Below are 23,783 nucleotides of genomic sequence, written 5' to 3'. Positions count from 1 at the left end.
CTGTCATGGTTAGCAGAACCTGGAAGTGGAGAGTGGTGTGGGGGAAACACACTATGCACCTCCCAGGGCTACCTGGTCATTCTACCAGACATCTGCAAGTTTATGAAGTAGTAAAGGGCTTAACTATGAGAGTTAGAGTGGTACAGATGTTACAGTCAAAAAAGGAGGAGGGAAAAATGTTCCCACTCCCAAACAATTTCTCCTTTTTTTTTTTTTAATTTATTTTGTAAGGAGGCTTTTCCTGTTTGAAATTTAGTTGGGGAAAATTCAAATGCATCAGGATCATGCACAGTAAAAAACACAAAATCTACCAGATCATCAGGTAGGACAGTGCAAGGTGCTTAAAAGGCACCAGTAAAAGCCAGGTAGCTGGCTGGTATGTGATGAATTCATGAAAGAAGCCAGGAAGGAAATCAATCTTTTGATTCCAAAGAATATATGACACATCCAAGGGGAGGGACGGTTTGCTGCTTCAACCATCTACTGCAACTGTAATCAGTATTTCCTGGCCATAGCAACTACAGGCTTATGAAGGAGTCACTGTGCCTCAAAGAGATTATTGACAAAGATAACATCTGAAAATAACATGCTTTCCTTTGACTTTCATCCAGCTCAAATATTTGCTGCCAAGTCAGCTGAAGGAAAGAGCAGTTGTGCGGTTGCTCTGATTTCCCTCTAGCACCTCTGTATCCTCAGCTGGGTGCTTGCTTCAGTGTTACTGCAAGAAGAAACCCAGATGACAGCAAGGTCGCCCAGCCCAAGGGGTGCCACTCAGCAGTGAAAGACTGGAGATAACAATACTTGTCTGGGGTAGTTACTTACCTTTCCTTAAGTTACTGGCCCAAAACCTGACTACTGATGATACTGCCCAGGGTTTCGTAGCCCCTGTCACTTGGCCTGGTTGCAGCAGATACTCAAAGCAACCTAAACACCTAGCAGTAACCTCCCTCTCTCCCAGCCTGATCTGTTACCTGAAGAGGGGTAGCTCTGCCGATTCAGAGAGTCCAGGCTATACATCCCTTATTTTGGCACTGGCTAACTCAGCTGTTGCCTGGCCATCACAAATGGAAATCTAAGTGCAGCCTAGCTTCATCCATGTGGATGCTACCTTATGCTACCTGTAGAATTCCTCAGCCTAGCTTTGCCTAGCCAGAAGCCTCCCACACCTTCACCGGAGGCCAGGCTAAGCCTGTGCACCATCCCCTCTAGGCTAGCCTTGTTGCTCCCTACACTTGCACCACCTGAGCCCTAGTCATACACCCAGCTAGCCAAACCCATGCCCTGAATGTTCTGTTTCCTGTCTTATCCCTACTGCAGCAAGGCCTAGCTACAAGGATACCATTAATTCAGCTGCAGTCTGTCCTGCGTTTTTCAAGCAACAGTACCTCAGAGCTCTTCTCCCATTTCTGTGCAGCACAGCCAAGCTCACCCATGTCTTTCTGTCAACAGGTTTGTCTAATACCTCAAGGCATTTATGGGTTAGCAGACCACGCTGTGAAACAGTTAAGTCCTTGTTTTATTCCCAGTGAAAGCAACATGCCCAAATGCATCTCTCCAAAACTGGAGGAAAGAACAAATACCTATTGGTATACACCAAAATTACAGACAAGAACACATAACACAGACTACCAGAGAAAACAGACATACAAATGAGACCGGCTGACTTGAACCCAACATGAGACTTGAAGGGCAGCATGACCTAAGAAATCAGATCTGAGGGAGTCCTTACACCCGAGACGACAACTCAAGTCTGCACGTCCAGTGCTCCAGACTGGACTGTAAACACTCCATGGGCTAAGACATTAGAATGGCCTAAAAAACCCCAAACAAACCCAAACCCAAATCAAAACAATCAACCAACCAAAGAAAACCCTAACCCCAAAAGCAGAACAATTTTATGCCTCTCAACTTTCCTGATGGTAGGTCTGAAATACAGCATCAGGGAATTCACCAGTGATTCTTCATAGGGATAAGAAAACACCAAGACTTCTCAGACCTGCAGCTCTGGGTGTTGCAACCTGGTATTTTTATGCAGTCTTCTGTTATTCAGACTGAGAACAGCCCTTTAAACATTGCTTAGAGAGCTACGCTGCATCCAAATCTACCTTGAAAGAGCTGAGGTTACTTAGATTACAGTAGTCTTTCAAAAAGCTTGCATGACATTTCCCATTAGTCATTAGTTGAGGTTCATTACGATATGGGAAACAGGAACAGACAGGCATGTTAGTAGTCAATGACTGAGCAGTTAAAAAGCAATAAATACTTCCAGCCTCATACAGATTGTTCAGACTGCAGAACTGCGAGATTAGCTCCGCACTGTTAAAGCCAACCCAACAACAGTGCCTATTCCCAGCTGGCCAGTTTATGAAATGCAAACTTAAGTCATGCTTTCCACCAATCTTCACTACTACACCGGCGTAGTTCACTGGGAGGATGTGAGGAATATCCCTTTGAAGCTGCAAGAGAAATTTTTCTTTCACCTTAATTAGAGTCTGTCTCAGAACAGCAGAGTGATGGATTTTTACTTATTTGTAGAATAAAACTGGAACTCTCTCACAGACCAGCAGCATGTAGGTCTCATCTAAAAAGCCTGGCAGGTGCAGCAACCTAGAGACATTGAGAAGTTTTATTTGTTCCAAAATATCTTTTGGAAAAAGAGAAAAAAAACAAAAGCGATTCTGCTAGAAATTTGTTTCTTCTCTTTTCCCCACTAATACTTTGGGCTTGGTTGAGGATTGAGGGAACTGGAAGAGATTTGGCAGAAAACAGAAAACGGGTTCATGATGAATACAGTTCATTTTCATGTGAGCAAAACATATCATTAACAGAAATAGATGAACAGTCTCCACTGCACCACAACCTACATCAGGACTGCACCTCCAGTTTCCCACAAAGTACTGGTGCACAAACAGACCCCAATGCTCCCATGCAGTGTTTCTGGCAGAACGGAGTTTCAGGAATAAGTTACACATAGATATATATAACATGAGTATTAATTCATTAATGGCTACTTCAGCCACTACTCAGCTGACAGACACTTCAGTCTCTGAATTTCTCCATGTTTCTGAGATCTAAAACTCGGTGTCAAGAAATGGAATTGAAGTCTCATAAATGCCCTGTAAACTGCCTGGGACTGGCCAAAGTGGCATGTGAGTATAGACTCAAGAAAGCTCAGTAGTCTGTTCACAAGTAAATCCATGTCCAGCTCCCCAGGAAGACGCTGACCCTTGAGGTGGAAAGAGCCTCAAGACATTGTCTCTTCAGCTACACAGAGGGATATACGACACCCAGTTCCTTGTGCTTGGTGCTACACCATAGCTATTGCAGAGTCCTCAGTGCTGCTGTCCTGCTCCAAGCCCACCCTGCGGATGGACTCCCTGTATTTCTGACGGCCCAGCTCAATGATGGTTTCAACCTCATCGGCAATGTCCTGGCGGCCACTCTCTTTTATGGCTGTAATCAGCTTGCTCACACAGTCAGGATCCTCTGAGTTTTGCTGAGCCCAAGAGAAAAGCATGTCCAGGATCTGCTTGTCAAGGTCCTCTCTGAAGAAATGGAGAAACACAGAAGTAACCAACACACTCTCCTGACTAGCAACCCAAAGAGGCCTTACTTAAGTCCTAACCCATGACTGAAGGCCCAAAGAAGCCATCCAAGCCATCCAGACATACAAAACACTCAGTGGGCCTCCTTTTCCCCCACCTATACAGGAGCTGCAGTTCCTGCACTAAAATCTCTCTATAAAATGTTTTCCTAATGGAAATACCAAATTAAAGCATTCTGCTTTTGAACGTAAATTCCCCACAGGAACAGTACTTTGGTCATAAGTCTAATACTCTCCTACTGCTCTGGCTTTTTGGTCAGACTGCATGTCCCATGACGTACTGCAAGCTCTTTTTGAATAAAGACGATATTCACAATTAATGCCATAGACTGCTGCTCATTGTCAGAGATGGAGTCTGGCCAGGAATCCAGATCACAGAACAAAACAGGAATGTGATTCATCTGAACTACAAAACTCATCAGGTTTGTTATTTCCCAATTTTGTTTTTCAAACATGCAGCTTTGTTTTATAATGGCAAGATAATCAGTTTTCCATTTAAAAAAAAATAAAAGGTAATGTTTTGAGAAGAACCATTAGTCAACCCATCTTTTATCCAGTGAAACAATTCCAGTGGAAAAACTTTGAACCAACCAAGCACTAATTTATACTGATAGATAGATAGATAGATAGATAGATAGATAGATAGATAGATAGATAGATAGATAGATAGAATGGATCACTGTTTGTCTCTGTGTCCTATCTTACCTGTGATTGTATCTTATGCGCTCAATCTGCTGATAGGTCAAGCCCAGGTTCAGGCCGATGGTCTGCCAGTCAGCTCCCACGCGCCTGGCAATGCTCAGCAGGTTGGCTTGTGTCAGGTAGCCAGTCTCAGCATTGCCCAGGTTCAAGGGAGGGAAGGAGAACCCATTCAGGGCACCAGGGTTCTCACCCCAGCGGGGCTTCAATCGCTGTGTCATGGAGAAGAGGGAGAGAGAATATGCTTAAGCAAATTGTTTCTGTAGAGGACAGTGTCTGGCCATTCAGTCTCCTACTAGGGAGGAAGGAAGATTTGGGGCTGAAGAGTCAGGCAGTTAAGAAGCAAGGAGCACTCACACTGGCAATGACCAGCAATGCTTACTGCCTCTGAAAAACATGAGATCATAGTGTTCATGGTCATAGCTTACACTGGAAATTTCCTTTCTTGTCTTGGCAGAGCATTTTTCAATGAACCATCTCCCCAGAGCATATTTGTCTAAGTGGTAAGAAACAGTCTAGATTTGTAGCTGAGGTTGCATGTGTCAGATGTGAGATCATGGCACATGATATGAAGGGAAGCATTCAGCCTACAAAGGTACTTAGTGTTTAAAGCTTCTCAAAAATCAATTAAATTCCATAAGCAAAAGTTGTATTTCTCACTGTAACATACAGCCTAGCCTTTAAAGCCGGATGGCTCACAACAGAATACTTACACTCAACACCTATATTCAAATCCAGCCTACCTACCTCACTCTAGACCTTTCTTTTTCTCCTGTTGCATGAGCTGTGTGACTAAGAAGTTTAGAAACAAAATAGACACTTCCCTTAATTACAGCGAGCTTCCTCCTGTTGTACATCCCTCATTCATTCAAAGGATCCACCCTCTCTGACAACCTACCCAACAAGCCTGTGGCTGACAGGCAAGATGAGCAGGACAGGTGGAGACCACTCCCAACTACTCATGTTTCTCTTTTCAGAAGAGCTCATGGAGACTGGGAAATCACCATGACATGGCTGGGCAGCCATTTCTCACAGTCATTCATTGCATCTCTTCTCATGGTAGAAGACAAAATTAGCTGAGCAGAAAGGCCATGCTCTTACCCCATCTAGATTATTGTTTCTGTAGGAGACAAAACAACTCACAGGCAGTTTGATGGGCAAAGTAACGAGCCAGAGGGAGTCTGGTCCTCTCCTCCTCCTGCTGGCCTCTTCAGGGATGTTCTCAGGAACTGCCCCTCGGTAGAAAGAGACCTTCGCAAAGAGAAAGCATGCAGTTAGGCTCAGATTCAAGCACAGTGGCCAAGCCTGTTTGCACCATGTCTTTTCTGTCTGGGAAAGAATGAATTCAGCATTTCTCACCTATCCTCAGTCCACAGATATGGCCTCCCAATTAAGTACAACTGGGAGGAGCACTGGGGTTCTGCCATAAAGGCTGGATTTACTGCCAACACCCCAAAAGTTAATGGCAGGAATGTAACTCAGAGTTAAGTGATGAGTTCAAGACTACTATTCTTGCTTATTCAGGGTTTAGTTGGTGATACACAAAGCCAAGGGAAAGAGGAGAGGAAAAGAGTAATTCCTGGCACTCAGAGATTGTTATGAGGAGCATTGTAAAAGCAATGATGATGATGATGATGATGATGAAGGAGGAAACAAAGAGTCAATGTAACTGCTCACCTGTCCTTTTACAGCTTGGTCCTTCCTGTCCACAGGGGAAGTCACATAGATTTCCTTCATGTTCTTTAAGTGGGAGTAAAAAGTAAACGAGAGACGTCCATCCACGCAGTCAGGGCGATCTGTGCAGAGGAGCAGCAAACGCTCAAGTTATGCAGAAAAATATGCAGCTTTTCAAGCCTGACCAACGCCCATCATCCACTAACAGCCTCCATACTACTATCTACTGCTTCTACTCATCCCTGAACGAATTGTAAACGCCGACCCCCTTCCTCGCTGGGTAACACCAGAAAGCAGAAAACACGCTGCGGAAAAAGCATGTCCTACAGGTGAAAAAGGAGAATGGCCACAAGGTGGAGATCGAGTTCAGGAATGGAAAGCAAGGCCAAGCAAAACATTCAGATGGGAGTCAAGTCCATCCAACTTCCCTCCCATCCTTGGTCCATTCTGTCCTTTGGAGGGTAGAATCAGCAGCAATAGCATCCTGTAATGCATAGAAATAGGTGGGTGCAGAAATAAGAATAGAGGTAAAGGGAAAAAATATAATCAGGTACAACATTCATGTATGCAATAGAAATAACTTAAGAGTCCAGCCTAAATCAGGGCAGATGGACAGACTCTGGCCTCATGGCCTCATGAACTGAAAGACCAGTGCATTTTATTATTCTTTAAAGAGTTGTGCTTAGTTTACTGCAGTGAAACTTAGCTATACGTTCAGGTTTTGCAGAGAAGGCCACATAGGAAAAGGCGGTCGACTTTGCACCTCAAGACTGCCTCTGATAAGAAAGATAGAAGGGTCACTGTAGTAGGGGATTCCCTTCTGAGAGGAACAGAGGGCCCGATACGCAGAGTTGACCCTCATCATAGGGAAGTATGTAGTCTGCCTGGAGCCCGGATCAGGGATATCACTAGGGCACTCCCCAACCTGGTGCACCCAACAGACTGCTACCCGCTGCTGATCAGACAGGTGAGGGGGAAGCTGCTTCCCGCAGTCTGAGGGGGATGAAGAAAGACTACAGGGCCTTAGGGCGGATGGTGAAAGAGTCTGGGGCTCAAGTGATCTTCTCCTCACTCCTTCCATCTTCCACTGATGATGTGGGAAGGAATGGGAAGATTCAGTCCATAAACGATTGGCTTCGAGACTGGTGCTGCAGGCAGGGCTTTGGATTCTTTGATAACAGCTGGTTTTATAGGGCACCAGTCTGGACAATGACAAGTGGGAAAGGTTTATCTCACAGAGGCAAAAGGATGCTGGGGCACGAATTAGCGGGGCTCATTTGGAGAGCTTTAAACTAGATTCTAAGGGGGATGGGGTTGTAGCTGGGCTTGCCCCAGTGGGGCAGCACTCCAGAATTGATGAAGACTGGGAGGCCTCCTATAATCCTAGGGTGAAATCGGTGTGCTCAGCTCGCTCCCTGGAATGTCTGTTCACCAATGCGCGCAGCATGGGAAATAAACAGGAGTTGGAAACCTATGTTAGGTCAGGAGACTATGATCTGGTGGCAATTACAGAGACGTGGTGGGACAGCTCACATGACTGGAATATAGTCATGGAGGACTATGTCCTTTTCAGGAAAGACAGGCCAGCCAGAAAGGGTGGTGGGGTTGCTCTTTATGTGCGGGAGCAACTACAGTGCACCGAGTTCTGTCCAGGGACAGATGACGAGCGAGTTGAGAGTCTGTGGGTGAGAATTAAGGGGCAGGCTGGCAGGGGGGATACTGTTGTGGGTGTCTGTTACAGACCCCCAGATCAGGGTGAGGAAGTTGACGAGGCCTTCTACAGGCAGCTGAGAGCGGCCTCACAGTCACAGGCTGTGGTCGTCGTGGGGGATTTTAACTTCCCTGATGTTTGCTGGAAGGACCACTCAGCAACCCAGCCACAGTCCAGGAGGTTCCTCCAGTGTATGGATAAGAGGTTCCTCCAGTGTATGGATGATAACTTCCTCCTGCAAATGGTGGATGAGCCAACCAGGAGAGGAGCGCTGCTGGATCTCATCCTCACTAACAAGGAGGGTCTGGTTGAAGCAGTAAGGGTTGAGGGCTGCCTTGGTTGCAGTGACCACGAGATGGTGGAATTCAGGATCTTGTGTGGTAGGACTAGTAGAATAGCAAGTAGAATTGCAACCCTGGACTTTAGCAGGGCAAACTTTGGCCTTTTCAAGCAATTGCTAGGGCAAATCCCATGGGCAAGGCTGTTTGAAGGTAAAGGGGCCCAAGATAGTTGGTTGGCATTCAAGGATTGCTTTTTCTGAGCTCAAGATCGGAGCATCCCGACATGTAGGAAGTCAAGGAAGAGGGCCAGGAGACCTGCGTGGCTAAATAGGGAATTGCTGGGTATGCTCAAGTGGAAGAGGAGAGTTTACAGGTCATGGAAGGAGGGGCTGGCCACTTGGGAGGAATATAAGGCTGCTGCTAGAGGATGTAGGAAGGCAGCTAGGAAGACTAAGGCATCCTTAGAATTAAACCTGGCAAGAAGGGTCAAGGACAGCAAAAAGAGCTTTTTCAAATACATGGCAGACAAAACTAACACCAGAGGCAATGTAGGCCCACTGATGAACGGGATGGGTGCCCTGGTGACAGAAGATACAGAGATGGCAGAGTTACTGAATGCCTTCTTTGTCTCTGTCTACTCTGCTGCAGGCAGTCCTGAAGAGCCCTGTACCCCTGAGACCTTAGATGAAGTCAGGTCGATGGAGCGGTTTGCCTTAGTCGATGAGGAATGGGTTAGAGACCAGTTGAGCAATCTGGACATCCATAAATCCATGGGTCCAGATGGGATGCACCCGCGGGTGCTGAGGGAACTGGTGGAAGTCATTGCTGGACCACTCTCCATCATCTTTACCAAGTCTTGGGAAACGGGAGAGGTGCCTGAGGACTGGAGGAAAGCAAATGTCACTCCAGTCTTCAAAAAGGGCAAGAAGGAGGACCTGGGTAACTATAGACCGGTCAGCCTCACCTCCATCCCTGGGAAAGTGATGGAACACCTTATCCTTGGTGCCATCTTAAGGCATATCAAGGATAAGAGGGTTATGAGGGGCAGTCAACATGGCTTCACCAAGGGGAAATCATGCTTGACCAATCTCTTAGCCTTTTATGAGGAAATAACACGGTGGATGGATGATGGCAGAGCGGTGGATGTGGTCTACCTTGATTTCAGCAAAGTATTTGACACAGTCTCCCACAGCATCCTCACGGCTAAATTGAGGAAGTGTGGTCTGGATGATCAGGTAGTGAGGTGGACTGTGAACTAGCTGAAGGAGAGAAGCCAGAGAGTTGTGGTCTATGGGGCTGAGTCTAGTTGGAGGCCTGTAACTAGTGGAGTGCCTCAAGGGTCAGTACTGGGACCAATATTATTTAATATATTCATCAATGATTTAGATGAGGGAATTGAGTGTACTATCAGCAAGTTTGCTGATGACACTAAGCTGGGAGGAGTGGCTGACATGGCAGAAGGCTGTGCTGCCATCCAGCGAGACCGGGACAGGCTGGAGAGTTGGGCAGGGAATAACTTGATGAAATATAACAAGGGAAAGTGTAGAGTCCTGCATCTGGGCAGGAACAACCCCAGGTTCCAGTATAGGTTGGGGAACGACCTGTTAGAGAGCAGTGTAGGGGAGAGGGACCTGGGGGTCCTAGTGGATGACAGGATGACCATGAGCCAACACTGTGCCCTTGTGGCCAAGAAGGCCAATGGCATCCTGGGGTGTATTAGAAGGGTGGTGGTTAGTAGGTCGAGAGAGGTCCTCCTTCCCCTCTACTCTGGCTTGGTGAGACCCCATCTGGAATATTGTGTCCAGTTCTGGGCCCCTCAGTTCAAGAAGGACAGGGACCTGCTGGAGAGAGTTCAGCGCAGGGCAACGAAGATGATTAAGGGAGTGGAGCATCTCCCTTATGAGGAAAGACTGAGGGAGCTGGGTCTCTATAGTTTGGAGAAGAGGAGACTGAGGGGTGACCTTATTAGTGTATATAAATATATAAAGGGGGAGTGTCACGAGGATGGAGCCAGGCTCTACTCAGTGGCAAACAATGATAGGACAAGGGGTAATGGGTGCAAACTGGAACACAAGAGGTTCCACTTAAACTTGAGAAGAAACTTCTTCTCAGTGAGGGTGACGGAACACTGGAACAGGCTGCCCAGGGAGGTTGTGGAGTCTCCTTCCCTGGAGACATTCAAAACCCGCCTGGACACATTCCTGTGTAACATTATCTAGGTGTTCCTGCTCCGGCAGGGGGACTGGACTAGATGATCTTTTGAGGTCCCTTCCAATCTCTAGCATACTGTGATACTGTGTGATACTGTGAAAATGGTTCAGTTTGCAGCTGTAACAGGTCTAGACACACTGGGGGCATAAAACACCACCTTGAGTTTTGGTCCTGCTCCATCTTCCCTTCTCTTCTAGTGCCTCCATTACAGTGAATTCTTTACTCTGGATTATTTCAGAAGTACCTTCTCAAAAAAAGATAAATCTTAAAGTGCTCTCTCAGAAATGGATGACATTTAATTGGATCACTATGTGCGTTCCATTGTGGTGTCTAAGATGCCAGGAAAAGGGCAAAGCTGGCTGCAGAAGTGGATCTGTCATAAAATAAACACACTTGGCTATTGCCCTCTGCAGGCTACAACATGAGAGGAAATGAAAGCCTGCAAATGGCACTTTCATAGAAAAAAGTAGACACAAAAGCTGGCTGACTAGAGAATATGACAAGTTCAGTGTTTATGGGCTGGCTGCTGTGAGCTGTGGGCAAGCTGGAGACAGAGAGGAATGCTATGGGAGAAAGGAGTACAGCCCCCAACAGAAGCACACACAAAAGGCAGGAGCGGAAAGAAGCCCACTAGTACCATACCCATATCAATGCTGATGCCTCCCTCAAAAGCTGCAAAAAACTGCTCTCCCTCAAACATCTCCACCATGTCGGATGGCTCAGGTCCTCGATAGCGATCCTGCAGCTTCTTCAGCACTGGGTCAACCTGACAAGGATGACAACACAGGACCCTGTGTATGATCTGAGGCATGTCTGTCCGCTGACCAATGTCTCTATGCCCATGATGTTCCCCTCACCTTCAGCAGGGGAGGTCCATTTTACATGGAAAGGATGTGAACAAATGAACAAACACCCACCCCCTCCTATCCCAGGTATATTCACTACACAGACAAGGAAGTGGTGCTCTGAGTTTTGTGGCTTCCATATTTCTCTTCTCAAGCAAAAAGCGGAAAAACTTAGGTGGACAAACAAAGTTAGGCCATACCAAAGCTGCCATTCAAAAAGCATTTTCAGCAATGTCTCTATCTTTTCAACAGGACAGTAACCTTCAAAGACAGGGAGGGATTTACTTGCTACCTTATCCCCCTCACAGTATGCCATTAAAGATATTTTCTCTGCAAAAAGGACCTGCTACAATAGCACAGAGCTGAGAAAACCAGAAAAATAATTTTGGCTTTGCAGCCTGTGATCACACTGGCAGACCTGGGGTCTCAGAGGCAGTGCAAGGGTCAGCCTATAGCCAAGGTGTCTTTTCTTCTTGCTATTTGTATCAATAAATCTTCTTTCTCACCCCATGACCATCCCTGGCAGGAATACAGACACCCCCAAACCCTGATCTCATTGTGAGTGCCATTGCTGCCTTCTCTGGAAACAAGTTTAGCCCAGAACACAACATAAAAAGAATCCTTACAGGTGTCTTTGCCCACAGGTAATTTCAATATAGGAGAACGAAAAAAGAAAGGAAGTAACCAGACCAGAGGATTATGCAGAGTCGGGTACACAGCCAAGTTCCAGCAGTCTGATAAAATAACCCTCATCTCCCTGAGCTGCACTGTTTGCCAAGTTCTACATGCACACATGAACACTTTGGTCAAAGAAGTTGCTAACAGTTGCTAACATCTGAAGCAACACCACTGAGGGCAGATACCGCTAGAGCAGAGGTGGCAAAAGAGAATGCATGAGCACTTCCCATTTCCTTCCCATCTTTCATACAAAATCAGCCAGATTAGCTCAAACTAGTAGCATTAAACTAACCTGGTGTCTCACTGAAGCAGATTAAGGAGGGGTCATATGTTCTGTTCCTCTGCTTGAACTGTAAACAGCAAGGAACGTTGGGAAGAGTACCATTTCTAACCACTCCAGCTGAAACCAAAGCAGTGCTGCTGCCCCCACTACTAGTCCATGACAGACAAGTGATACGTTAACTTTGATCTCTGGCTGAAGTTTAAGCCAACATGTTTTGCCTCATGTTCACTGGATGCTAACAGCACACACATGGCCATTTACTGTGGCTCAGCTGGTTTTAGCAGCCCAGTCCTCAGGGTTTGCATGGGAGGAAATCACTGTGTGCCACGCACAGCTAAGTAGAATGAACTTTCCTTCTTCTCCCAGATCCCAGTGACCCGGTATCGCGCTATCAACACATCGTGGTGACAGCATACCCCAGCCATGACCCTGGGGCAGTGAACAGGACCCACTGCTGCCCTTACATCCTACAAAGGGAGGCCCAAGAAGCTCAGAAGCAAGGCAATGCAACCTAGACCAGACCTTGTGTTTGGGGACACACTGTAGCAGGACTTGCTCGGGGTCCTTCTTCCTCTGCAGAGCAATGAAGTTAACCTGGTACATACGCAGACGCTCATAGACTTTCTTGGCAATGCCTCCAATGTAGGTCTTGGTGGTGTACCACAGCCAATACCTGGCAGAGAAGGAATTAAGAAAAAGGAGGGATCCTGCCTAGGAAGAGAATCCAGTGTCACACCTATGAGACTGTAAAGAATGACGGGCAGAGACAAAGAGCTAACCTAGGCCTGAATTGCAAAGGGAAAAGGGAACAGGTAGGGTAAATAGCATGAACTATGAATTAGAAGTCACGGTATGGAAAAAGCAAGACTGATGAAAATCCCATCTTTTCCTCGGGACTAGTCCTACACTTACCAGGAGAAGTGGGTGACTTCAAACACTGCATAAATATGGGTAAATTCCAGTACCATCTGACTGCTAATGTCATCCCAGGTTTGGCCCTCCAGGTCACCATGAAGAAGATGCAGCCTTGACTGATCCAAATTTATGCCTAAAGACAATGACAATCAAGAGACAGATGCAGCAGAAGCCTTTATTCATGGCTTTACAAACCCAGCCACACTTTTGGGTGACTCACTTTGTAAAAGCACCAAATTAAGGCTCATGGCCTTCTCTTCAGCCATTCAGGGCTGAACTTTGGTCAAAGAAGAGCAGCAATAAAAGGATAAGGTTACTCCAATGCTTCCAAGATATTCTGGCAGAATATGCAGACTTGAACTGACAGTGTGCTGATTTCCACCAACAGATTCATTAGATAATCCGTATCACCAATATCTAGGGCTATTAAGTTTTCTCTTTCTAAACACTCATTTGACAGACTTTTCAATGCTGATGCGCTTCAGGCATAAATACTAGGTAGTGTTACAATCAAGGCCAACCTGTACCCAGAAAAATTTTACATCTTCACAGGAGAGCCAGGAAAGGTCAAATAAAATAGGATTTAGGAGACACAGGGTATTCAGCATGCAAAGAGAGGAATCCCTGGGAAGGGAATGTGTCTGTTTGCTGTTTATAGCAGTATTCAGAGTGGGAAATACACTTCCAACAGCAGTGGCTTGGCAACTGATTCATGAGCAAGAAAGTAAGAGAGAAGGCAGACCCCTGAAGGCAACACCTTCATCACCTTCAAGCTATTCCCAACCATGAATCAAAGCCCTTTAACAAAGCATCTCCTCTGTTGGCAGGAATGCCTCTTCAATGTATCATATCAAACCCAGCAGTCTAAATACACTTGCAGTTCAGCAGAGCAATCCATATGCCAATCCATTCTCCCAGCCTGTGCTGGTGGTTTGTAAAGCCCAGTGCTGATCTTCTGGATCTGAACTACCTTCGGCTGCCACCACCCTGCACCACCACTCACTCAGCAGACACACCTTGCTGTTCTCACAGGAAAAGCGGCAAGCCTTATTATTGACAGGACAGGCAAACAAAATTCCCAGTTTGCCACTCACGGTTTTCCACATGCAGCACTTCTCTTTGCCAATTTTGGGAATAAACTGACCTGTGACCCCTGGTGGGAGGGGCAGCTGAATTCTTACTGGCCTGAGAAAGTCCACGAGGGAGTCCTGGGAGAGGCAGAGCAGGGGACTGGCTCTGCACCCTGCATCACCTGTGATTTCCTCTAGCTCTCCTGCAGACACTGGCAGCACCTGGATGTGGAAGACAGCACACTGAGCTGAGGAGACTGGCACCCAAATTTCCACATCACTTACCCAGGTCCCCATTACCCAGATTGCAAATGCTGCTCTTGGCTCAGGGTGCAGTGAAAAATGGAAACACAGTGAACTCTGGCTGAAGTCTGCTCTGGTGTCAACCAGGCAAGCTGGGACAGATCAAGGAACTACAGTAGCATTTAGCACTATCTAGCAACTCTACAGAAGTTCGCTTTAGTGGGGTAGCTTTAGAATTAGACCCACATGAATAACCCCCCACCCCAGTCTCATTCATTAAGCTGTTCTTCCACTCACAGTATGTTTTGCAAGAGAAGAATAGGCAATATATCCTTGTGTTTCCTTCACAGCAGCTACATGCTTATCTGCCAAAGATCCCTTTCCCACACAGGGCAGCTTGGAGCACAGCCCATTTTGCAGGCAAGGAAGCTAAAGCAGAAGGTGATCTGAGATGGGTCAGCCCATGTCAGACACAAACTACCCTAGGGCAGACATCTCACCTTCAGCCCTGCTACTTCGCATAGGATAACACCTGCACTACAGCTTACCAAAGTTTGTTTTTTAAAGTGTGCATACCTGCATCTTGACAGTGCGAGTTTGTTCAGTGACTCCAGGAGGAAAGGTCACTTTGATGTTTGGATCCACACTAGAAAAGAGCAGTGTCCCCTCTGTTGGCACTTTGCATTCATTTTGCACAAGTCGAGATATAACAAGGAACCAGGAGAAGTGAAGGACACTGCAGTGAGCCACATGCTTCTGTAACAGAAGACAGGGAAGAAAAGAAAACATATAGACATATGAAATAATACAATAAAGGTAAGAAAATAAGTACCAGTAGCAGCTGAGCAGATGAAAGCACTAGAACAGGGATGATGCATGGTGGAGTGCAAATCATCGTCTTCAGGAAACACACCTCCATGAGAGGAATCCTGGAGCTAAAATCCACATTTTATAGCAGTTGGTCAAAACACAGCTCATGAGATGTTTCAAATGGGCTCACTCATGGCTGGGAAAAACCAAAGAGGGGAACAGAAACATGTGTGTCACTGGTTGTTCCAAATTGCTTACCTTTGATTTTCTCTTCTGCTCCACTCTTGTTCTCAGATCACTCCAGCTCTGCCCACTGAAGGTCCGCACTACCACCTCGCGCTGGTGAAGGGTTTGAGGGGAAGCATATGGCATCGAGATCTGCACCTCCTGGCAAAAAAGCATTCCTGTGAGACACCAGGAGAAAAGGATAAAACCAAGCCCAGCTCTGCTGTGTGGCATCCTGTGCAGATGAAAAGGTGGAGGACAAAGCACGTCCTGTATGCAGGGAGTGAAGAAGGAGATAGGAACCTGCTCTGACCTGCAGCTGCCAGGGAGGTGACATGAGAGATCAGGCCCACTATGTAGTGTGATGGGAGGAAAAGTTCTGTAGCTTGTGGACAGTAAGGGCAAAGCAACTTTTGCAGTGAGTTGCTGTCAGCCATGATGGAGCTGGTGGTATAAGTGCTCACCAGCTTGAATGAAAACCACACAATCAGACTTTTAGAGAAGGATGTGAACTGTTCTCCTTGCAGGCTAAGATCAAATGCTGGAAAAGCACTTATCTTCTGGCACAGGAGGTGAGTGAGGAAGATTATAGCTCAGCTCAAGCAGGAACAGTGGGGAAGGCAAAGGAGTCAGACCAGCACAGTGCCAGAGAAGCTGGCTGTGTCATTTCTGAGTTTTTGCAGTGGGGCTTCTTTGAAAGGCAGTCCTGCAGCTACTTAAAAGCAGTAGTGATGGGAACAGTGCTCTCAAAAAGTCCCAAAACACTCTCTCAGAAGATTCTGCCAAGCTACTGCAGAGGCAAATTGATAAGGAGGAGGCCTGGATGCATCCTCACCTGCTGGAATTTGACCCCATGAGGCTGCAGCTCCAGGACTCTACTCAGCAGGACATCATGGTGTCGCAGCCTTACACACTGAGGGTCCGGTGAGAGAGTTCGGAAGTAGATCTGCAGAGGGTCAGAGGCAGCCCCCGGTGGAAAGTAGAAATGGATGCCACAGGCCAGGACCACTTTGCAGCCTTCAGGGGTGACAGTAAAGCTTCCAGAAAAAATGCATGAATGTATGCAATGACTTCAGCCCTCCAAAAATCAACACAAGAATCTCAAACCTTTTATTTGACTGGCCTACTGAGGCCATAAGCTACTACATGTACGTGCAATACCCACCATGCACCAATCATGTCTGGGCTGTTGTTACATGACTGTTATAAAAGTTCTTGGTAGCAGAGTCTTACCTGTCCTCTCCTGATGCAAGGAAGAGTCTTCGTAGTCTTCCAGCACTGGATTCATCTGCAGCAATAAGAAGGTTTGGGTAGAGGGAGGACACAGATGTTACTTAGATCAGGGTAGACAAGAAAGGTTTAACTTGTATTTCAGCTTTGGCTTAACTCTAACCTGACAGAAGTAATTAAAGGAACCTTGTTCACACTGCAGTGGGCTTCAGATCAAGCAGCAGGATATGAACAGGCCTAAGGGTTCCAAGACACACTGGAAATGCTGACTCTCCCCCAGGAAAACTCAGAACCCAGAAGCTGGGGGAATTAGAAAATATTTCAATCCACCACCCCTGCAGCTCTCAGGGCAATGTTTGACTGCCTGGCGCCACCCCTGGGAATCTGTGCTTGCTCTTGTGAATATGAGCACCGTTAGGAAACCCTGCCCAGATTCCTGCTCATTCATTACCTGCATCTTGGACAAGGAGCTGCTCCTCTGCAGCCTTGGAAAGCAGGAGGTAACTACACAGCAGGATGACCTCTTATTGCTCTCTGTGCTTCTAGCATGAGCCACCACCTTAGGGCCATGCAGCAAGTCCAAGAACTGGTGCTTGCCTTCTCTAAAAGGGCTGGACACCTTTAAGGGCCTCCCCTGATCCACCTCCTGTGAATCCCATTTTCACTTCCACTGTAAAAACATTCCGAGCAAGACTAATTCCAGGGACCACTGAGCCCTTCTGGCTAGGCTTGGGCTAGTAAAAAGAGAACTAGTATCGTCTGTATCCTTACAACCTAATTATTATTCCAGACAAATAAATACTGATCTGATTCCCCCCTGCTTGTGTTCTCTAATCCAAACCCATCTACACCATGCTGGGCTGACTGAGGGAACAGCTGGTCAGAACCCAGAGCAACAGAAGGCTTGCAATTACCAGCCTGTGGGGATGGCTCAGTTTCTCCTAAGGGATTGCCACGGAGGTGCACGAATGGCAAGGTCTGGATCTCAGGGGGGACAGCACTGAGGCAATTATTCTGCAGATCAAGTCTGGACAAGTTGGGCAGGCTGGCAAGCGAGGCAGGGACAGTCACCAGGAGATTGCTGTGGAGGTGCAGCCGCCGCAGACACTTCAAATTGGCTGCAGGTTAGAACAAGAAGTGACCCCCCATCCATGCTGCTAATTGCATTGCACATAAGTTCTAACACCCTCCACCCCTATTCTCCTCATGACATGTACACAGACACACAATAAAAACCAAGCACACGAGCCCAAACATCTCTTTAGCTCACAAAATAAAGGGGTGCAGGGAATTAGCTAAGAGGCAAGGCAGCCTCCTCCATCCTCTGCTTTTCAAGTATTGATGTGAGATGCTTCTGTAACAGCACTAATGACAACCCCAGGCACTGAGTAATACAGGACCCAAGAGCCATGAAGCTGGGCAGCAGAAACCAGAGCCCGGTTCTGTGGACTGGTCCACACTAGACAGCATGATTTCAAGCCCAAATTTGCACCCCATGAAACTCCAACTCTTCTGTTTCCAGACTTGTGTGCTACCCAAAACCAGCCTGGCCAGATCCTCAGTTACTGTAAATTGTATTGAAATCTTACCAGTCTTGCTGATGCATAGAAGCAGAAAGCATGGTCCAGAGGGATTTAATGCTCAAAGGGACTGACTGAACCAAGCATGCTTCTTCTGGATATCCTTCCCATTTGGCTCTAACATAACAGATGTTTTGTGCTAATAACTCTGGGGACAGAGACCAAGGGCCTCAGGGGTCCCAGACTGTATCAAAAGCTAGGCAAGCCCATGTCCTTCTTTTCACCTAGAAAATACATACCTAAGGAGTCTGGGATGCTTGATAAGCAATTCCCAGAAAGATCTAGCTCTGTGCAGTTATGCAGATTCCCCACTTCTTCAGGGATGAATTCCAAAGCATTTTCAGAGAGATCCAGGTCCTGCAGCACTGCTAGGTCCCCAATGCTCCGAGGTAAGTCCTTCAGCTGATTTTTCATAGCAGAGAAGAAAGTCAGCTTGCTCAGAGAGCCAAAGTCCTCAGGGAGTTCCACAAGTCTGTTGTGGCTCACCAGGAGCACACGAAGGCTGGAGAGATGAAGGATGCAGCTGGGCAAGGTGGACAGGCTGTTGAAAGTGAGATCCAGGTGGGTGAGACACCTCAGGTTCCCCATGTCTGCTGGTAAGCTTGTCAGAGAGCCATGCTGACATGAACCAAACTCATCCCTGGCATGGCCACCTGGGTGTGGAGGGAAGTGGAGGAAGAGGTCAATATGCTACAGGGATACCTCAACAGCCTCACGTGAGACTCCTTAGCACACAGACATAGAAGATGCGGAGCTACTGATCCCAGTGAGCAGCACTGATTACAAAGTACTCATACAGAAATCGGGTTTCTGCCCCTTGCCTCTGTTTCCTGATCAGTGAAAGGGGTATAATGGTGAAGACCTGTTATGAAATCAAGAGACGCCACAGTCAACAAGTAGAGCTCTGCTAAACACATCTGGAGCCGAAGCTCAGAAAGAGCAAGGCCACTCCACACATCTACCACCCCTCAGCAGGGCGACTCATTCCTCCAAGCCTCCTACTCACCTTCCCCACCTGCATCAGTGCCCTCCATCCCTCACCAATACTGTTGAGCGACAAACAGCCCTGAGGACTGAGAGCTGCCCTTGCAAGACTGGAGACACGAGGAAAGCAGTGAAAATGTGGGGGAAAAAAACAGGTAATTCAGTATTGCATAGGCCAGACAGGGCCGAGAGGAAAGGACATAAGTTCCCACCCCAGCCTGTGACACTCAGGCTGGAGAAGGGCTGCAGCCATGGAAAATAAGTCAAGTGAACAAAAGGAAAATTTCCAAAACATTCCACTTCATCATACCCCCTCCATTGCTGTCTATCTGTATACACATACAGCAGAGGGCACCAAACATTTTTTATGCTGCATCACGGTAAAAATTGAGAACAATATCAAGCTAACGGGCACATTGCACTTTGTACATAAGGAAATCTTAGCAAACTATTTTATTGCCCTTCAGGATGCTCAGGGTGTGTGTACATGTCACAAAACAAGCCTGATAAAAGGTACTGCTGTTACCCTCACCTTACTAAAAGGGGAAAGACAAATGAAATCATTAACATGAAAAATCTGTGACAGATACAGAAACAAACCTCAATCTTTTCAGTTTTCACATAAAACCCTAAAATCTGGCCACAAATTCCCTGCTTTTCTCTCATTTTTATTTTTTTCTTTTTAAAATTCCACCTCCCAAAGAGCAAATGATTCAGTCTGGTACAGAAATTATACCACTTGTATTGACATCCTTCTATAATAAAGAGATGAGAAAGTCAAAGAATGATCTAATATTTATAGTTATTACACCTCGCCAAATTATGTGCACACCCTGAGTCATACTTTTGATAAAATGTTGAGCAGCCTTTTTTGGTCTGTCTTGAACTCTGTTAAACCTACATCCACTGAGACTAAGCAACGATTAAGCTAGGATTGATTCAGATGGAAATGCAGCAAAGACAGCTCGTTATACTCCCAAAATTAAAGAGAGGCTGAACATTTACCAAAATATCCAACACCTTTCAATGCCCCTCTCCTTGCATAACTGTGCAAAAAATGCTCTTCTTCTAGAGGATGACTTAAGAAAATGTTGCAGCATCAACCCAACCAGACTCCAAAACCAGCTTCTCAGGCAGCTGTAGAAACAAAGGAAGGAAATAAGAGTCTAGAAGCTGTACCTTATTGAAATCTGCACACAAATCTGGGCAAGGGTAAGAGCCAAAGCTGTAGTAAGGGGCACTAGAACAAAACAATTCCAAGGGCAGTTTGTCCTGTAGATGTGCAGAGGAGGTTTAAAATAAGAAAAAGCTGAGCCTAGAAAAGTTGGATGGAATTTACCTTTGATCACCAGGGATTTCAGGTGCTTCAGATGAGGGAGGATGTCTAGTGTGGTGCCAAGGAGACGATCATTGCTGCTGAGTCGGAGGAACTCCACCTGGAGCACCTCTCCCTGTCGCCCCTCAAACAGCTGGAGGAACCTGCTGCAGCCGTCAAGATATACATCCAGGTTCAGCTTGTTGTCTGCAAGGCAGGAGGCAGCAAGTGCAGGAGCTCCCAAAGCCCCCTCCCTGCACTCGTCTCTGAGCCCCAGCAGCTCTGCCATCTTCTGCAGCTGGTTCACAGGGTCCGGACATGCTCTGACTTGCCAGGCAGGCAGGCACCAGCGGCACCACAATGCAGCTGGGACAAGGAGGAGGAGGAAAGATGGTTCTGAAAGGAACGTAAGTGCACAATGAAGGCCTCCTGCCCCAATCCAGGGCATCTGAAAACAGCTGATAATTACAGCAAGAGGAGAGGAAGGATTATTGAAAGCTTTGTGGGCACAGAAATGCAGGGTGACAGATGCCACAGAGGTTTCTCCTCCAAGGAGAAACTCTATGAGCTCTCCCACCCAGTATCTCAGCAGGGAATGGAGCAATTACCCACCATCAAAATAAATAGCAATATTAACCTTAAAAGATATAAATGTAAATGCCTATGCCTTATGCAGATTTCAAAGTGCATCAGTGGGAATCTTTATAAGTGTAGGGGGGAAATAGGGACAGGGAGAGCTGAGCCAAGAGGAGAGCCCAGAGGCTGCTCGCAGGCTGTGATGGGTCCTCATTGAACCCGGTTGTGAAACTGGATGTCAATGGGATAAAAGTGAGCATAGATGAAAACGGGCAAAGGGCAGCAGAGCAAATATGGCAGGGCCAAGGAGGGGGTTAGATAAGGCATATCAGTGGCACAGGAGCACTGGACTGTCAGTGGGACTGGGGCTCTTGCAGATTTGCCTCCGCAGGGATACTCTAATGCAGCAAACGGGGCACAACACCATGGCAGGCTAGTTACCAGCTAGTCTTTGTTTCCTCTTCTCACAGCACCCTCCAGGTATAAAGAGAAAGGGGAAAAATAGATAACACATAGTGCATGCTAAGAAGGTTTTGAACCTTAAGGAGCAGAAGTATGGAATTTGAATAAATTAATTATTCCTCTGCCTTCTTAGTGTAAAGAAGCTTTCATCCACCTTGGACTTTCAAAATCAGCCACTACCATCACAGTACACTGTAATGCAAAGATAAGCAGAGGCACCACACTTGTTTTTATACCAGTACTCACAAACTTCCAAGTCCACTGATCTTCACACCTCCTTCATCTTTTGCAGCTCCTCCTGAGCTTGGCAATTAAACTAGCTAATGGTGTGAATATCAGGAGGTCTTGTTAAAGAACTTTGGATCAAATATGCAAATAGCTGTTTCTTTTGAGTGAGTGATTCAGAACTACAAAAACTTCTAATGGCTTTACCATCCAAGGCCAGCAGAAGCAAGCTAATGTCCCTGCAAAACCCTGAGGAGCAGGGCTTTCTACTGGGAACCTGTGGGACATGGCTGCACTGATGCTCCCAGGGCACTTGCCTGGGGGGAGGCATTTCACCTGATTCCCTGAAAGAGCAGAAACCTTATGGACACATAAGGACAGGAAGCACAGCTAAATGGAAACTACTGCTTTAGTAAAAAGCTAAGTATTTCTTACAAAAAGGCTGTACACAACACATACACAGTGCTCCTACAGATATGGGTAAGCAAACAGACCATCTGCTATAGCTTTGTAAAGCCATTGATGGTGAAGGAACCAGACAGCTCTGGTCTGCTCAACTGGCCAGGCTGGAGAGGCCCAGAGTCCACCAATGCAGCCTTAGGCATGCGGACGGGACACGGGCAGTCACCCTTGTGCACACACACACACACACACACACACACGTGCACACGCTCCAACACGCACTCACCCCGACTGTCCTCACCTGCCCCCGTTACCCCGCACCCCGCCGGGCCCCTGAGCCGAGGCTCAGCCCCGGGGACCCCCAGCAGGAGCTACAGCAGAGCCGCCAGGCACACGCCCTGTGCCCCGCGGAGCATGGCCACGCTTGTCTCACCCCTCCGCACCCGGTCCCTGGCACACAAACCCTGAGTCCCGGCAGCCCGGCCGTGCTCGGTTTGGCTCGGCCCGGCTCAGCCCGGGCACTTCCTGCAAAGTTTGCCGTTGATCCGCGCTGCCGGGGCGGGACGAGCCGGAGGAGGTGCCGGATGCAGCGGGACAAGGGGCAGGCGGGTCTGGGCAGCCAGGCACTGGCGTCCCGCTGTCACAGAATGTCACAAAATGAGATGTCTCCAACCCGCCATGGCCTTGGTACCGCGGCTGGTCCCGGTGCAGTCCCCCCGGGCTCAGGCATGAGTTCAGCCTGCAGGAACGGGGGCCACGGGCAGCTCGTGGTGGTGTGCTCCAATTTTCCTGCGCTTGAACAACGATGTTTCCGATAAGCCAGTGTCTGCCAAAGGCAATACGTTGTGCAGGTCACATCTGGCATCTCTTCCTATAGACTGCTGTCATTGTCCTTGGAAGTCCTGAGCTTTTTGCTTCACAAGTTCTCCTTTCGAACAGAGCATTATTTGTTGCCAGCTATGATTAGAGGTGTCTGTTCTACTTGTGTTTCTCTTAACTGTGTTGTATTTATCTTATCAAACGTTTCCTTCTTGTAAGGAAGAAACAACCCAAGTTCTTCCTGAGTTGCATCCATGACTGTCTGTGATTATTTCCCAATTTTTTTTTCTTGCTTTATGTTCACTTCCCACTTTTATTTGTTACCACCTTGGATAAGAGGCAGGATAGCAGGAGCAGGGGCTGTGAGATGCACACCACTGTGTGCTCTTGGCCTGCCCAGAGCCACGAGGCTCTGCCACTGCTAATCTGCTGCCCTGTGCACTCCGATGGGTGTCTGACTCCAGCCTTGGAGTGAGGGACAGCGTTTGGTCTAACACTGCATCCTGGTGAGGCCCTGCAGCATTTGCGCTGCTCTCCATTTCACTGAGAGGGGCAAAGCCCCTTTTCCATAGCAGCGAGTTTCCAGCTGGTGCCTCAGTGCTATGGCACAGTGATCCCCTGGGAAAAGCGCCTCTTGCTCAAAGCTGAACACAAGCTGCAGTGCCCTGAGGGAAATTGCTCTTCCCATGGGGAGAAGACAGTAACTGCTGAAAACTGTTTCTCTGAAGCACCTACTTTTATAACTCTGAAGTATAGAACTGGGAGCATGCTTGTCTTCTAGAGGCACTAGAGAGCACTCTCACCCACACCTGAGCTTTTTGTGCAGCCTACAGGGCCGCAAGGCAGGGGCAGCCAAAGCCTCCTCAGAGCCCTATTGCTGCAGCACTTCTGGTTTATTTGGGTCCAGTGGATTTTGGCACTCACTAACTTTACACTTTCAT

The 23,783-nt window shown here is 47.3% G+C and overlaps 1 protein-coding gene across 7 annotated transcripts; it reads right to left on the bottom strand.

The window, feature by feature from the left end:
* Positions 1-406: 406 nt before the first annotated feature.
* Positions 407-22,789, bottom strand: PIDD1 (p53-induced death domain protein 1). Of its 7 annotated transcripts, none has more exons than XM_062619118.1 (16): positions 22,467-22,789; positions 20,383-20,754; positions 18,299-18,712; positions 17,394-17,597; positions 16,483-16,537; positions 16,085-16,286; positions 15,283-15,411; positions 14,791-14,970; positions 14,046-14,193; positions 12,899-13,034; positions 12,509-12,659; positions 10,823-10,946; positions 5,981-6,099; positions 5,447-5,554; positions 4,310-4,515; positions 407-3,545 (listed from the first exon to the last, which is right to left on the bottom strand). In XM_062619118.1, the coding sequence occupies exons 2-16, from the start codon at positions 20,645-20,647 to the stop codon at positions 3,308-3,310; spliced, it is 2,679 nt and encodes an 892-aa protein (XP_062475102.1). In that variant the 5' UTR covers positions 20,648-20,754; positions 22,467-22,789; the 3' UTR covers positions 407-3,307. The 7 variants fall into 7 exon arrangements, with proteins under 7 accessions (XP_062475102.1, XP_062475101.1, XP_062475097.1 ...); XM_062619117.1 differs by having other exon boundaries at positions 22,487-22,620; XM_062619113.1 differs by having other exon boundaries at positions 22,457-22,592.
* Positions 22,790-23,783: the final 994 nt, after the last annotated feature.

This window comes from Pezoporus occidentalis, unplaced genomic scaffold (genome assembly GCF_034315485.1).
Source record: "Pezoporus occidentalis ecotype Australia unplaced genomic scaffold, CSIRO_AGI_Poc_V1 ctg21, whole genome shotgun sequence".
In the NCBI taxonomy this organism is placed as follows: Eukaryota; Metazoa; Chordata; class Aves; order Psittaciformes; family Psittacidae; genus Pezoporus; species Pezoporus occidentalis.
Note: the sequence above shows the minus strand (reverse complement) of the source record. Positions and strands in the feature narration are given on the sequence as shown.